General features: G+C 37.5%; 1 protein-coding gene across 1 annotated transcript; it reads left to right on the forward strand.

Moving 5' to 3' along the window:
* Positions 1 to 775: 775 nt before the first annotated feature.
* Positions 776 to 17137, forward strand: LOC106056035 (lactosylceramide 1,3-N-acetyl-beta-D-glucosaminyltransferase B-like). Its single transcript, XM_056007052.1, has 4 exons — positions 776 to 1004; positions 13361 to 13898; positions 14984 to 15133; positions 16183 to 17137. The coding sequence occupies exons 2-4, from the start codon at positions 13392 to 13394 to the stop codon at positions 17032 to 17034; spliced, it is 1509 nt and encodes a 502-aa protein (XP_055863027.1). The 5' UTR covers positions 776 to 1004; positions 13361 to 13391; the 3' UTR covers positions 17035 to 17137.
* Positions 17138 to 17536: the final 399 nt, after the last annotated feature.

The raw sequence follows: 17536 nt of genomic DNA on the forward strand, positions 1-17536 counted from the left end.
ATCACACTAGCTGTCGATGCAATCACACTAGTCAGTGTGATTACACCATCGGTGCGATCAAATGAACTGCCAGTGTGATCACTATCATGTGTTATGACATGATTAGAATTTAGTATTTGTTTCGGGAATAAGGGGATAGTTTTACTTAGCGACAAGTGACGTGACAGATAGTTAAAAACAAGAACTCTCTAGGCGACGCTTTAGAATCAAGACGCTTTCTTATTTACTGTAAGAATAAGAAGAATTATATAGACGGCTTGTAATAGAGGACATCGGACGGTTCCTGTATTAAGTATTAAAAGTGTTTGTTGTTTCAACACCAGCGTCGACTCTATGTATCGACTGTTGGCCTTTTGTCGGTGTTCTCTGTTCAAGTATTGAGTTCAGTGTTACCTCCACTTTGCTTGCACTATACGTTGTAGTACTAAACACCGCGGAAGAGCATAACACATGAAAATCAAACATTAATATTGGCTACAAAGTTCTTGAATATTATTTTAAATGTGTAATAGATGTCATATTCTTTATTTAATACTCTTTTTTTGTTATACTTGTCGTTATGCATACTATTGCCTATATTAAAAAAAAACAGTATACAATCATATTACGAAATTGTAAACGGTTTCATTACTTACTTTTCATTACAATGTGTATGGTTAATACAGTATATTTGCGCAATCGAGTAGAAATAAATTTTCTAATGTGGCCCTCAGTAGGAAATTATTGCCCACCCCTGGTATCCTGATATGACGTGCCGTGTTGGTAATTTTAACGTGCTATTCAACGATCAGACGAAGCAACTCAGCGAAAAGTTACCTTCACATTGTTGAGATTCGGTGAACTATTCTCCCTCTTCCCGAGTGGACTATTCCATTGCATAACTGAATGTTGTCTTGGGTTAATTATAACATCATTATAGTTATGTTTCAAAGTTTTGAAACAAATGTTCTTTTTCGGATAGAATTTATTAAGAAATTTGATTTATGAGAATAACATCAACAGAGGTAAGAAACCTTCAAATGAAACGAAGTCGATGTTTCATGATAATCATTATTGTGTGTGTCGTGTGTGTGTGTGTCTCATTAGCACTGGCGGATCCAGGGGGAGCGGTAGGGGCGATCGCCCCCAACTCGGCCGACCCCCCCCCCCTGAAGGGAGAGGGGGCGGAGGAATTTTAGTATAGAATTCACACAATTTGTATACGAATTTATTACTTATATTAATAATATATGCTAATTATTTATATTTCAACCTATTTTTAGATTATTTCGCCCCCCCCCCCTCAGGCATTTTGGCCGATTTGGTGGGGTCGGGAGGGGGCGATGGCATTAATCCCGCCCCCCCACCCCATAAACTTTCGAGTGGGGGGGCCGTCCAATAAATGTGTATAAATCACAGCTTGCTAACAGAATCAATTAAATATCTATATGATTAAAAAGTGTTATTGGTGTTTTAACTGATCTTTATATTATGTCGTTCCCCTGTTTTCCGATTGGGTGGGGGGGGGGGTGAATACATCTACTGCCATTCCCACCTAAATCCTTTGAGTGGGGGGGGGGCGGTCCTACTTTTATGGGGAAATCATAGTTTGTAAACAAAATTAGTTGAATATCTATATAATATAAGCTACGTATCGATATGTGAACCCATTTGTATATTATGTCGCACACACACTCTAATCTCAAATTTTATCATTAGTAAATATAAAATGAAAAAAAGTTGTACTAGGTTGAAGGGACGATACATGCAATCGCCTTCCGCCCATCGGACAAACCAATGCTTTTTTTTTTTTAATTATAGTTAAGAAATTACAAAATTATTAGAAAAATCTGTCACTAATATACTATATATGTGCTATAAAATAAATTCTTATATCGAGTTGCACAACCCCTATTCTTTAATGCCAAATGCAATCATTAACAGAAATTATTAAAAGGAGCGAGGATTAATCGTTTTCATTTTACCGCCCCTCCCCTTTCCAGACGAAAACATGATGTTTTAAAACAAAATAGTCAAATATGGCGACAGAGTTTATGTAATTTCACATACATTTATCATAATTTTTTAAAGAAAGACTGCTTTGGAAAATTTAGAATTCATACAAAATTCTTCAGAATAAGAGTAACAATTGAGATGAGTTCTGAAGCCAAATATTCTTTTCCTAGTCACCTTTTTCCAACCTTTACTCAATCTGCTATTTTTCTAGTTAAATAAATTTGGTAATATAGCTCATAATTTATGCTTCAATCCTAAAAATGCAAACAAATTTAGAGTACAGTCTAATTGGTCCACTTAATTTCTCCTCCCAATTCCGAAACTTTTCGTTAGAGCTTTGAATTATAGTTCTGTAACAAAACAAAGTTACAAACATGCTTATTGAACAAAATGTATCACTTACAAATGAACTTTAAAAAAAAAAATATTATTCTAGTTTTTTTTTCGTCGGCGATCTTCAAAGCCTAAATCTAAATATGTGGGGCATCTTCAAATTGTTTTATTTGCAATGTAGTAAGGGCCATTCTAATTCATATTAGAATATTTTTTCAAGTAAAACATTATTAAAAAGGTCATTTTTTAATAGGATGAATAATGAACTGTAGATGTCAGGAGAATGAGTTTCAGCAGTGAAAAATGCAAGAAAACGTTTTTGGCGTCGGGGCCTTGTCCCGAACCCCATTGATAAATAATGAGCTGTAAATGTCAGGAGAATGCGTTTCTGCAGTGAAGAATGCTAAAAAACGCTTTTGGCGTCGGGGCTTCGCCCCGATCCCCACTGATAAATAATGAACTGTAGATGACAGGTGAATGCGTTTCAACAGTGAAAAATGCAAGAAAACGCTTTTGGCGACAGGGCCTTGCCCCTAACTCCACTGATGAATAATTAGCTGTAAATGTCAGGAGACTGCGTTTCAGCAGTGAAAAATGCAAGAAGCCTTTTTTGGCGAACCCCATTAATAAATAATGAGCTGTAAATATCAGTAGAATGCGTTTCTACAGTGACGAATGCTAAAAAACGCTTTTGGCGTCGAGTCTTCGCCCCGATCCTCACTGATAAATAATGATCTGTAGATGACAGGAGAATGCGTTTCAACAGTGAAAAATGCAAGAAAACGCTTTTGGCGCCGGGGCCTTGCCCCTAAACCCCACTGATGAATAATTAGCTGTAAATGTCAGGAGACTGCGTTTCAGCAGTGAAAAATGCAAGAAGCCGATTTTGGCGTCGGGACTTGCCTCGAACCCCACTGATAAATAATGAGCTGTAAATGTCAGTAGAATGCGTTTCTACAGTGACGAATGCAAAAAAAAAAACTTAGGAGCCTTACAGCGCTCCCCCACACCCCCAAACTATCAAGAGAAAGGGCTCAACATGTCTGAGTTTTTTTCTTCGCAGAAAGTTGAGAAACACTGCTTTTTTTATTTCTCATTTATATATATATATCTATCTATCTATATAAGACTAAGACTAAGACTAAGACTGCTTTATTGATCCTTACGGAAATTTGTTGTGATTACAAGGACTCGTTTCTCATATAAAGACAACACAACAGAAACATACACATAAATACAACAGACAACATATAAGTATATATATTTATGCTGTACTAACGTTTATGCATAGGGTTAGGGTTTACTGGGCGTTAGGGTTAGGGTTTGGAAAAAAATCGCCCCCCCCCCCCCACTCCAAAGTTCTGGATCCGCTAGTGCTCATTAGTCTCTCACGCTCCAGCTCACACTTCTCTGGGCTTAAGTTTTGGGCCGCATAATTCTCTTTCTAATCCCTGTGGCATTTTACGTCTCGAGAGACGATCTTTTCCCTTAGTGAGAGATGAAGTGGCCTTTCCATTGCTGGGGGAAAGCCTGGGCGGTAAATTTGCGAGTGTTGAGCTGGCTATACGTCAACACTCGCCTCATTCCATACTGACCGATTCCAAAGGAATGGCAAGCCATCTTAATTTGGGGTCAGGCGGCTGCAGAAGTGCAGTAGTCTTACTACTGTCCCCCTCACCTACGGGGCTCCAAGAATGGATTTTCTGTTACGGTTTACTCCCTTAGCCTTAGACATTACAGGGACACACACAAAGCAGATTGGTTTGTGGGCAGCAGGGCGTGTCCGCGCGCCGACGGGCCATGCCTGCCTCACATCTTGGGGCCAATCATCCTCCGGGACCCTTGCATATTAGCCTGAGGCTTCACAGCCTCAGTTTCCATCTGTCACCACGAGGAGGTACTGCATAGGACTTGCTGTGGAGAGGCTAAATACTGGCAAGAATGACTTACAAAATTGCTCCCCCTTCACATATGCTAGCCAGCGGTGGCAACAAGTTAAACAACCACACTAGACGCTTCACACAGTCTTTGGACAGACATTTCTAATACTTATAGGTCCACTGTATAAGCCCCAATCATTGCAGAACTGAACAAGACGACCAGAGACTTTTCCAACCTAGACATTCATTACCAATCGTTTTATGAGCCAAAAAAAAAAAAACACAACATAATAAGGCTTGTCTTCGAGTCAAAAAAAAAAAAAACTATAAAAAAAATAAATAAGTAAATAGATAAATAAAAATAAAACATGATAAAAATGGAAAAAAAAATATCAACGTCAGCCTGTCGAAATACAACCATTTTAGCAAAACATTTGCTTCTCTCCCACCAACTAAAAAAAAACTCATCAATTGTATATCAAGGGAGACTATTTTGAATTTATTTCTTCTAATATTCGCTCTGAAAATATTGAGATCTGCATTGCTTACCAAACATATGGCCCATGGATGGAAACTTTAATTAAATCTTTAGCACCCTAAGACTACATTTTAGTCGAAAAGCTATCGTATTAGCCTTTAGGCCATTTTAGGCCTACATTTTTGCAAATTCTATTCAGAAGGATTTATTTTATATATATTTTACATTTTACTATCTACAATTTAAATATTTGCTCTCTATTGTTACATATTCCAAATTGCACACTTTAGGTTTTACTTTCTAAATTTCCCATTTTAATTTCTATAATTGTATTTTATTTTACTTTCAGTACTTTACGTTTTACTATGTATGTTTACAATTTTTCTTTCTAGATTATACATTTTACTTTTACTATTTTACATTTCACTTTCTAAATTTTACATCTTACTTTCAATATTTTACATTTTACTTTCAATATTTTGCATTTTACTTTCAATATTTTATATTTTACTTTCAATATTTTACATTCAATACTTTAGTTTCTAGATTAGACATTTTACTCTCACTATTTATCATTTTTCTTTCAATATTTTAGATTTTACTTTCAGTAGTTAACGTTTTACTTTCTAAATTATACATTTTACTTTTAATATTTTACATTTTACTTTTAATATTTTACATTTCACTTTCAATATTTTACATTTTACTTTCAATATTTTTTCATATTCCTTCTAGATTTTATATTTTACTTTCTAAATTATACATTTTACTTTTGAGAATTTACATTTTACTTTAAATATTTTACATTTTATTAGTTTTGTGTTTAATTTCTGTCCGTCCGTCCCGTTTAGATCTCAGAAACTACAAGAGAAAATGAAAATCGGACATCATGATATTTTAGATCACTCAAAGTTCTGATCCAAAGGCTACTTTTTTCTTTTCCGAAAGTGAACCATATAATTTTTTAAAATGATTTATGTAAGCAGATGTTTCAGAAAATTACACCATATGTTTAAAAAAAAAAAATTCAAGGGAGGTAAGTTTTTTGAAAAGGACAGACTTCTGGATTAATAACTCAAGCTTCATTCGTAGCTTCGCGAATTGGTACAAAAAATGCATCAATGTATTATTTTAAAATACATTTTCCATTTATTGACTTGCTCATTGAATGAAATACTGATTGAAATGTTTTTAAAAAGGATTTTGATACGAACTTCTTTTTAATTGTAAGTTAAAAAAAACAAAAACTTATATACCTATAGCGCGCAGTTTTCACATATCTTCACTAGGCCACATTTCTGGCAAAAATCTAAATTTGACTAAATAGAGGCCAGACATAGATCTAAATTTAGATCTAATTGTATTATACAATTTGAACAAAATTTACATTTATAATCCATTAAGAAAATAATTATCTTCTAATAGCTTAGGGGTGCAGATTTATTTATTATGTAAGAAGTAGTATCACATCAAGAAGTGAATCTGATGCCAACAGCATAAGTGCACTAATACCCAGTAGTTGGCCTACTAATCCTGATCAGAATATTGACCTAGATCTAGATTCTATTTCTAGATTTCTAGATCTAGTCAAATGCTCAATTGACGTAGAGCATGGCGCCAGGGGCCACTTTCGACGGTGGGAAGGATTCTAGGATTCTAATGGACAGCTACTGCCCGCCTCAAGCTGGGCAGCCCCCAGCCAATAAGGTGCTGTCCCGTCATGGCTGTCTTCCTCGTTTGGGTACACGAGGATAGGACTAAATCTGAAAAGCACAAAGCCAATGTACCAGTCGACATGAAGAAAACAAAGAGGAGCTCCACTCTTAAACTGGGCACGTGGAATGTGCGTACCTTACAAGCTGGACTTACCGGACATAGAAGATGCCAGAAAATCCGCAATAATAAACAATGAACTGTCCAGGGTCGAAGTAGACATTGCCGCCCTCCAGGAAACTCATTTAGCTGACCCTGGTTCAACCAAAGAAAAAGACTACACCCTCTTCTGGCAAGGCAAAGCCGAAAGTGAAGTAAGGGAACATGGCGTTGGTTTCGCAGTTAAGAACACACTGTTGAATACAGTAGAGCTGAAGTGCAACGGTTCAGAAAGACTCCTATTACTAAGCCTTAACACATCTATTGGACACGTGACCTTGATAAGCTCCTACATTGAGTTCCACAACAGAAGCCAAAGACATGTTCTATGACAACCTTTCGTCTGCTCTCAGCGAGATCCCAAATACGGAACAGGTTATCATCTTCGGTGACCTAAATGCAATCGTTGGATCTGACAACTCTTCATGGGACAGTTGTATTGGGCGCTTTTGTGTCGGTTAAGTAAATGAAAATGGACAAAGGCTCCTCGAGGTTTGCTCACTACACTTCCTCTGTGTCACTAATATCTATTTCAGGACTAAACCACAGCACATAGTATCTTGGCGGCATCCTCACTCCAAACACTGGCACCAACTAGACCTAATCATGGTAAGACAAAGGTGCTTAAAATCTGTCAAGCTTACTAGGTCCTATCACAGTGCAGACTGACACAGATCACTCCTTGGTATGTTGTAAGATCAATCTTCTCCATAAAAAAATCCACCATTGGAAGACCTCAATCGGATGTAAGCAAGATGTGCCACCCTGATCTCCAGATACAGTTTACGGAATCTTTTGAACGCGAGTATAAAAATGTTTCTGGAAATACAGCAACAGAAAAATGGGAACACCTCAAGTCCACCATACAAAAGACTTCCCTGGAAATCTTTTGAAAAAAAATTACAAAACGAAATAATTGGTTTCACTCTAAAGCAGCTATTTTAGCACCTATCATTAGCAAAGAGAGATGCACTCGCTACATACAAGGCAAAAGCTACCCAACGCAACCTGTTAAATCTGAAAGAAGCTAGAGCACAGAGGACAGCAAGGATCTGTGCCAATGAATACTGTATAGAGCTCAGTGAGAATATTCAGCTCGCAGCCCAAGTAAGCAATCTAAGAAGGGTGTATGAAGGAATCAAAAAGGCTCTCGGACCCTCCCAAAACAAGTCAGCACCTCTTAAATCAACCACTGGGGAAATTATCACAGACAAGTGCCAACAAATGCACAGATGGGTTGAGCATTACTCTGAACTCTACGCCACAACAAGCTCAGTCTCTGCCTCAGTCCTTAAGGCCATCAACCAATTACCTACAATGTACGAGCTAGATGAAACACCCACCCTAATAGAACTCAACAAAGCCATAGACAACATTGCTGCCCGCAAAGCACCCAGATGCGATGGTATCCCCCCAGATCTTCTAAAATAATGCAAAACTACACTAATCCAACCTCTACACGAACTGCTTAGCAAATGTTGGCAAGAAGGTGTTGTGCCACAGGACGTGCCGGATGCTAAAATCGTTACACTGTATAAGAATAAAGGTGACAGAAGCGACTGCAACAATTACGGGGGAATCTCCCTCCTAAGTAATGTAGGCAAAGTCTTTGCTCAAGCTACAAAAACTCGCTGATCGGGTCTATCCAGAATCACAATGCGGCTTTCGCTAAGGAAGATCCACAATTGACATAATTTTCTCCATCCGCCAACTTCAGGAAAAGTGCAGAGAACAAAGGAGGCCTTTGTATATTGTGTTCATTGACCTGACAAAGGCCTTCGATCTAGTCAGCAGAGATTGCCCCTTTAAAATTTTACAGATAATAGGCTGTCCACCCAAGCTACTAAATGTAATCGTATCTTTCCACTAAATATGATGGGTACAGTGCAATTCAACGGTGCCAGCTTCGAAAGTTTCAGTATAAACAGTGGAGTTAAACAAAGATGTGTCCTGGCCCCAACCCTCTTTGGAATACTATTTTCACTGCTAATCCACAACGCGTTTGACAAATCCACCGAAGGCACCTATCCTCATTCCAGATTTGATGGCAAACTCCTAAATATTGCTAGACTGAGGGTCTAAACTAAAATCAAAACCACCCTCGTAAGAGATATCTTATTCGCAGATGACGCAGCGGTAGTGGCACACACACAAGAGGAGCTTCAGTTACTAATGTCTCGCTTCTCTCAAGCCTGTAAAGAATATGGCTTAACTATTAGCACGAAGAAAACAAATGTTATGGGACCACCTGCTACAGCACCACCCTCCATCCTCATAAATGATAACAAGCTGGACGCTGTAAATGAATTTTGCTATCTGGGATCCACAATTCAAGATGACCTGTTTCTAAAAAGGAGATTAAAAAACGCTTAGGGAAGGCTGCCTCGACTTTCGCTAGACTCAGGCCAAGAGTTTTGGAAAACCAGAAGCTCACTAAAGTGACCGAAATGGAAGTCTACAAGGCATGAGTTATGAGTACACTACTGTATGGCAGTGAATCATGGACCACCTAAGAGAGAAAACTAAACTCATTCCATTTGCGATGTCTCCGTAGGATCTTGAAAATCACATGAAAAGAAAAAGTATGCAATACTGAGATCCTTGCGCGAGCAGGTCTTCTCAGCATCTTTACAGCCCTAAGACAACGCCGCTTGTGGTGACTTGGACATGTTTGCCGAATAGAGAAAAATCGCACCCCGAAAGGCATCCTCTACGGACAACTCTCGACTGGCTCAAGAAAAACTGGTCGCCCCCACCTCCGCTACATAGATGTAATAAAACGTGACCTCAAATAAGTGAAAGCTATGGACAGTGAAAGAACATGGGCCTCAGCTCAGGAAGAAAAAACGTACAATCCAAAAAATGGTCAGCTCCTCTACCACCGAAGCAAAAGCTACCTTAACCTGCGCTATTTGTGGACGGGAGTGTCTCTCCAAAATAAGTCTCCACAGCCACATGAGGAAGTGTGCGAGATGAATCATAGTCGTTCTACGACTGAAGAAGACCAACAAAATAATAATATTCCTGAGTGAACACAGTTAAAGGAACTCAAATGAATTAATGTTTCCCTCTGATAAACTTCGACCATGGCTGTGCCAGAGAATTGACCGAAGCTCCTTTCTAAAATAAAAATAATAATATTAATAATCCTTATTATCCTTTGGGAAATTCGTCACAAAACTATTCAGTTCGTGAGGTTTTCATTAACCTTGACCCAGCAGACGTTTCAGTCCTTTAGTTCAACCGTTTAATAAAGTTTAGATCGTTGTCGAGGGCGAGGTGTCCCGCCGAAGAAAATATGATCAACACACTCAAGCTAATTCTAAACGTCGTTTCTCTTCATTTCTGTAGTTTAACTTTGTTTGTGTAAATAGGCAGACAAACAAATGTCGTGCAAATAGGGAGATGAACGAAAGTCGTGTTTACTTAGTCAGGCAAGAGAGTGCTGTTTCTATGACCAGGCAAACTCTAGGGCTATTAAAGCAATCAATTACGTAAGCGTTAAACACAGTTTGCTCTCATTAGAAAGGTATGTCTCCTCCCCCCCCCCCAAACTAATTATTGCACCCGTTCTCTGCCAGCTTATCACCTTCTCGCTTACTAATTCTTATTTTATCTGTTAAAATTTTTTTTTCTATCTAATTCCTTAGCTCGAATAGATTCTTATTAATTCTTTCTTTCTTACTAATTCTTTTTTTTTCTAAATAATTCTTTCTCTTTTACTAAATCTTTCTTACCAATTCTCTCTTTCTCTCCTACTAATTCTTTATTTCTCTCTTACTAATTCTTTCTTTCTTACTCTTTCTTTCTTTTTACGAATTCTTTCTTTCTTACTAATTCTTTCTTTCTTACCAATTCTTTCTTTCTCTCTTACTCTTTTTTTCTTACTAATTCTTTCTTTCTTACTAATTCTTTCTTTCTTACTAATTCTTTCTTTCTCTCTTACTAATTCTTTCTTTCTCACTTACTAATGCTTTCTTTCTTTCTTAGTATTTCTTTCTTTCTCTTTTACTAATTTTTTCTTTCTCTCTTTTCTTGCTCTTTACATATTTCTGCAATTTTTCACGTTTTCTCTTCCTCTATCTCTTCTTCATCTCTCTATCCCTCTCTCTTCATTCATTTCTCCCTTTGTCTCTTTTTTTTTCTTTCTTCCTCTTTCTTTATATCTCTTTTAGCTGCTCTATTACTCTTTCTTTTACCCCTGCAGTTCTCTTTCTCTCTCTTTTTCTCTTTTTTTTTCTTTACCTCTTTGCTCTTTTATTCTTCCTCTCTCTTTTTCTTTCTTGCAAACTTTATCATTTTCTTTACACGTGAATAACCATTTATTTGTTTTTCAAGTTTCGGGTGTTACCCAAACCCCCCGCAGGGCGCCCCACATGAACGCCCATGAAAGTTTAATTCCTGTATTTCCCTCACCGCTTCTACTGCAAATAGCTCAGATGTACTAATAGACCTTTTAACAATACCTCTGTTCAACTAGTCACTTTTGGAAAACTTCTGGGTTTGAAAAATCTTCTGTGTGGACACGTATCTCCTATAAAATTGGACAGTTCCTGTATATCGTTAGGAAAAGACTTGCTAGCTCGTTGGACACGCTGGAGAAAGCTCTAGTTGGGCCGTTATAATATTTCAAAGAAAAAAAGAAAACATTTCGTTCTAGTTAACGGACTAAGCGTTTTCGGATATTCCCGCATTCATTCAAGAGTTGAATAAAATGAATGTTCAGGAATATTTTGCTCGCATCGTCTTCTAAGTCTAGAGTTATTAGCCTATCACTGGAATATTATAAAGTCTAGTAGATTTATATATTCACTTATTCAGGACTCTTTCTAGATGGGAAGGGTGGAATGGGGCGGCATACAAAATGTTCATTTTTTTTAAGTATAACACTCATTACTTATAAAGAGGAAAAAATCGCCCAATAAGTTGTATAAAGAATGTAGTGTCAATTAACAAAAAAATTATTCTAGATGTTTGTTGTTTTATTTTTTAAGATGCAATGGGTTGCTTGAGTCGTCCCAGAAAACCAACCACGGCTAGATGAACACATGGACATGCGCAGAGCGTCACCTTATTATCTTCTCTGTCTAAGAAATGCGAATTCAAATCCTGGTGAAGACTGGGATTTTTTTATTTCGGGTTCTTTTGGGCGCCTTTGAGTCCACCCAGCTTTACCTGATATTGGTTTGGAGAAAAGTAAAGACGGTTGGTCGTTGTGGTCGCAACATGACACCCTAGTTAACCATTTGCCGCAGAAACAGATGCACAATTATCTAAAGCAGAGGTTCTCAGCCTATGGGTCGCGACCCCCTTTGGGGTCGATTGACGATTAGCCAGGAGTCGCCTAAGGCCATTAGAAATATGGATTGTTTTTGTCTACTCTTCTATTACTGTGTGGGTGGGGGTGGCGGCAGAGTGGGGGATTGTAGAAATGAGGGTCGCCGAGCTTAAAATGTTGATAACCGCTGATCTAAAGTGACAAAAGCCCGCTTATTTATACATATATGTGAATACTCAAGGATTTTTTTCCTTTGTTATCAAACATAATAATTAATTATCTGTAAATTATTGACTAATTAGTTATTTTGTTTTTAAATTGATTCTTGTATTGTCTTTGCTAATGAATACTTGTGTAAAGTCTCAACTGGATCCAAAAAAGAGTGGTGTGGAAATAAGGTTTTCACATTTTTTATCCGACAGACAGAAGAGTTAATAGCGGCTTTTCCCCTTACGGGGACCGCTAATATAAGCTCTACAAAGAAAGGGGAAATGTATACAATAAAAAGCTAGATAAAAAAGAAAGCTCACATTTTTTTTACTAATACACATATAAAAATCAAACTTGATTAAACTGCGAATTAAAAAAAAAATTGTTTGGTGAATAATGTACTGCTACCATTCGATCGTGAAAGAGGCTTAATTGTTGTATGCATAAGGTTAGTAATTACAGGTTAAAAGTTAGAGTGTTTTTTTATTATTCGTCCAGCCCAATTGGAAGAATCAAACGAAAAGTTGTGGATTTTTTTTTTTCGTATTTATATTAAGATTATTGTATGCTATGTCAAGCGAGATTAAAATACCTTGACAAGGAAATATGCGTTACGTTAAATCTATATTAATAATGGCTGTAGATGTCCGAAGAAAGTAAAATAATACAGCAGTTTACTTGTATTCGAAGACATACCTGTGTCCTTCATATTTTATCAACACAAAAACGCATCTAAAACATGTATTTTATAGTCGTTAATATTTGTCGTTAATATTTGTCTCTTTTTTTTTGTCGACTTGATATTAACTAATAACACAACATATTAGGCTTGCCTTTGAGAGATGGGGTTGTGATGGGGTTGTGATGGTAGGTGTTAGTTTGCTACCAAAACAAGGGATCAAGTTGGTATGCAAAGTAACATTGAACCTGGATATAGCTCTGATAAGACTTGAAGAAAAAACATTTTGTTCAGAAAAGTGATATGATATACATTTTTTAGACTCTAAATCACGTATAAACTCAACATATCCCCAAGTTTACGATTTGGCCCGTTTCTTAATAGGGAGATTTTTACAAGTGTCTGGCCTCTAGATAAGTAACAAGTAGTCCTATTAGTATGGAAGTATACTGTGCACATCATAAAGTGTTAGTATAAGGCAGGTCTTGGAAGCATAGTCGAACGATAACCTGTATCCAACTGTGTTTATTGATTAACACTACAAATAGTCAAGTACTTTAGACTCTCTGATAAAGTGTTCTCAATTTAGGCCAACGTTTGTAAGCTAGATGCATTTTTTTTCTCTCTCTCTTCAGATATTGTGAAAAATATTGTCAAAGTTTAGGCATGCTCAGAAAAATACGGAGATTTCGTCGACCTTTGGTTGCCATCTTTACAATTGTAATTTTGGCTCTAATAAGTGGAAGAGATTTTTATTACTTCAACACGGACATAGCAGCAGACAGGGTATCGAGGTTGCTGAAGGAGTCTCGTCAAACGTCAACCAGCCGGCCTCTTGTACCGAGCAGTAAACCTCCGACCAGATACTCACAGGCGAGCGGCTTCAAGTCGTTGAACAGCTCTCTTCTAGAGAACGTGTCCTCAATTCCAAAGCAAGTGCTTTTGTTAATGCTGGTCTCACGTAAGATCCAGGCTGAGAAATTAGCGCGAAACTCTTCGGTGAAAATTGTTGGCAAATATTTTAATGTTACAAGCACCTCAAATACAAGTTACGTCAATTCAGTTAGGACGGCGTCTGCTAATGAGACCACGATGAGTTCTTCTACATCAGTTCCTTTTGAAAGATTTTGGAAGAACTTGACAGATACTTCGTTTTATGATCCTTACATAAAGGTAAAGTTCAAACACTTTTGCTTGAGTGGATATATTTTTAAAAAAATACACAGTTCGATACATTTCGTACGCCTACATTTAGATATATGTAACAGTGTAATAAAAAGACAAATAAAGTAAGCTTATCCTTCACAATTTGATAAGTCCAAGCACAACTGTTGCGTCTCGTAACACTTTTATAATTTCCTTATGTCATAAGTTCATTTAACAAACACCGAAACATTAAATATATACGTTACTGATAAAAGTTTGGTTCACTTCTTCTAAGTTATAGCATTGAAAAACATTAAACACTGTATAGTCAGAGACTGTATATACTTAAGAATTTGTACACTTGTTTTCATAATTGTGTATTTGTATGTAAAACATTTTTCATTTACAAGTTTAATAAGACCTCATTTGAAACCAGACTTCGAGTAGCCGCCGTACCTTGATCTTTTTGTAGCTACATTAACTATGACTAACTGTTATACCTACATTTTTGTAGTCATTGTAAAGTAAAGTTCCCCTTTCAGACCTTGTAATCTATAAGGTTAAGGTCATCTGTTTCTTTGCCAACGTTTACCGAGAAGGGTGTCATGTGGCCAACACAACGACCAACCGGCTTTACCTTCCCCAACTTCTAAGTCAGGTACCCATTAGAGTTGGTTGGAGCGCCCTGAAAATTATGAAATTCAAAATCCCAGTCTTCAACGAGATTCGAACCCAGAAGATAATCTGTTCAATCACAACAGAGTGTCTAGATTTAGGGCAAAAAGTCTACGTCAGTAATTCATCTTGGCGCATCCATCGTCTTTCGAGACAAGAGGAGTCATATCAAATTCCGAAATTACGCTATGTCAGAACAACTTCGTAACTCACGATTGAAACATTGTGTGTAACTGTGAATAAGATCTAGATCTTCTGGGAACAAACAATCGTTTATTTACATAAAACAAAAAGTTGTATTTAACATTTTATACTAGACTTTTTTTCTTTATATGACCTATATTTGTTTTGGATTGTATGTTGTTAAATAATTGTTGGATTATGTGGCGTTAATTTATTTTTCGCTATAATTAATTCACTAATTAATTAATCTTTAGGTTGTTACAGATAGTAAATCAAGTTGTCATAACGCCAGTTCCTATGACGCTATAATGGCGGTGCACACAGCACCAAACAATACTGAGAAAAGAAGTACGTTCAGGTGGCTGTATTCAGACTACCAGAAGACTGCCCCTTACAAGATCAAGGTACAAAATATGAGCCATATTGTGATGACTTAGATGCCAAACGGATTTCACGTATTGGTCGATTTCCTTACAGAGAATGTAAGAATGTCGATGGTTATGGGAAAATAACTTTTAAACGTTAAGAAATCTGGCTTCTGAACCTATCAGCATATCATTCAGTGCATACACATTTTAAGCAGTAAACGACATATGCCCGTAATTTGGAGATAAAGTTCCCTTTTAGACCTTGCGAACTAAAGGACAGATGATGTAAAGACCATGTTTCTGTGGCCCACGGTTAACGAGGGTGTCAAGTGGGCAGCACAAAGACCAACCGTCTTTATTTTTCCTCGACAAATGTCAGGTACCCATTAGAGTTTGGTGGACTCAAGGCGCCCAAAGATACCGAAATAAAAATTACAGTCATCGCAGAATTCGCACCCGGGACCCCCGGTTCAGAAGCCAAGCGCCTTTCCTCGCAGCCACCGCGACTCCAAAATTTGAGGATAGCTGAATAACATTTGTGAATGTTATATGAATGAGTATGTTAATGCCATATGAAAATATTTCCTACTCTATAAAATAATTGTTTATATTTTTGTCTGTAACTTGATGAGTCCGTTGTTTCTGATTACACGTTTACATATTATTTTCCGTTATAATTACTCAGACTATTGCATATATACAAACGGAAGCTTAGTGGCTGAATAGTTAGGCGCATGACTTCTTCATGGGTTCTCGGGTTCAAATCTCAGTGAAAGCTGGGACATTGAATTTCGGGATTTTTTAGAAAGCTCCTGAGACCTCCCAAATCTAATGGGTACCTTAAATTAGTTGTGAAAGGAAAGACATATGCCCTATAGATCGAATGGCCTGAAATAGGGGTACTTTGATTACTGATGTTTAGGTTAAAAATTATTGACGATTCCAACCTTGATTTCACCAGAATGTGGTAAATAATTACGGAGAGAAAGAGTTAAAATATTGGTCAAATATTAATTTTGATAAAGTCGAGAAGAAATCTTGATAATAGTTTAAATTGATTTGGTCTTGTTCTAAATCCCTTTCAGGTGCTGTTCTTCATGGGTCTAGTGAGTAATTTCACGCTTCAGTCCGAGATTATCAAAGAGAACCAACAGTATGGAGACCTTGTCCAGGGCAGTTTTGTGGACTCTTACAGGAACCTGACGTTCAAGGCGATCTTCGTATACAAATGGCTGGACGATCACTGCCGAGGTCTCAAGCTGTTGTTACGTCTTGACGATGACGTCTTCACTGACGTACATCACGTCTTTGACGTCTGGAACAAGCATGGCCGAGGCAAAGAAGGCGTCGTCCTGTGCGACTCGGTGATCTACGACAAGGTCAGAAGGAGTGGGAAGTGGAGAGTCACGCAGTCGGAGATACAGGAGGACCTGTACAACTTTAACCACTGCATGGGCTATTTCGCTGTCCTCAGCCCTGACCTGGTGCACAAGATGGACCAGGCTGGAAGGAGGACCCTGTTCTTCTGGATTGATGACGTTTTCACCTACGGCTTTGTAGCCAACAAAGTAGGAGCGAAGTTTATCAATATCTACCGCGAAACCTCCAGGGGGAAAGAAGAAAGACTCTTGCAATGTCTTCAGAGTCAAGGCCAAAAGTGCGGCTTGATGGCGTTCATTGCACAGCCGGCCACTTTCTACATCCTCTACTCTTACCTCCACAACCAAACTCAGACTCTTTCTGTCAGCTCAACAACAAAAAACTTAGACAAGAAAACACTAACAACCCAGCTTCACGGAATCACTTTATCTACTAAAACAAAAGGGATGAAGGAAAAACTCAAAACTCAACTTAAAAATGTTACTTCTATCCCTAGCCATATAAAAGAGAAATTAATAAATGTCAAAGAACAGAAAAGAATATTGAGTCCTGGATAGTTGAAAATCAGAAATTTCAAGTTTTTTTTAAAATCATATTTGTCAAACCTATAGCGAAGTAATCAAGCGGATCGCCATAAGAGGACAGGCGACAGATTTTGTAACAAACCCTTATCTTAGCTGATATTGAAATCTCCACCGCGTGGATATGTTGCTCCAAAGTTTCTTTTGTCTGCCTCTGTTCCGGGAACTCATGGACTATCTTTGAAGTTGTTTTTTTCTAACATAGTGGCCTTGCTTTTCAAGTTCACGTGAACATGTTATCATGAAGCAACCATTCCGAATGATCTCATCCCAATAATAGCAGTTCTAGCAATCCTGTCATAGAGATATTTAATTTAATGTACAATTTTTGCAAGAATGTTTTATTATACTTATAAAGTACGGGTTTTCTCGAATGTGAACAGTTTAATGGCTGATGCAACCATTTGATTCAGAATATCAGGCTACAGATTGAGCATCCTGCCATAGGGATTACAACATCTTTCTGTTTCTTTGCATA

Source organism: Biomphalaria glabrata, chromosome 12, assembly GCF_947242115.1.
Source record: "Biomphalaria glabrata chromosome 12, xgBioGlab47.1, whole genome shotgun sequence".
Lineage (NCBI taxonomy): Eukaryota > Metazoa > Mollusca > Gastropoda > Planorbidae > Biomphalaria > Biomphalaria glabrata.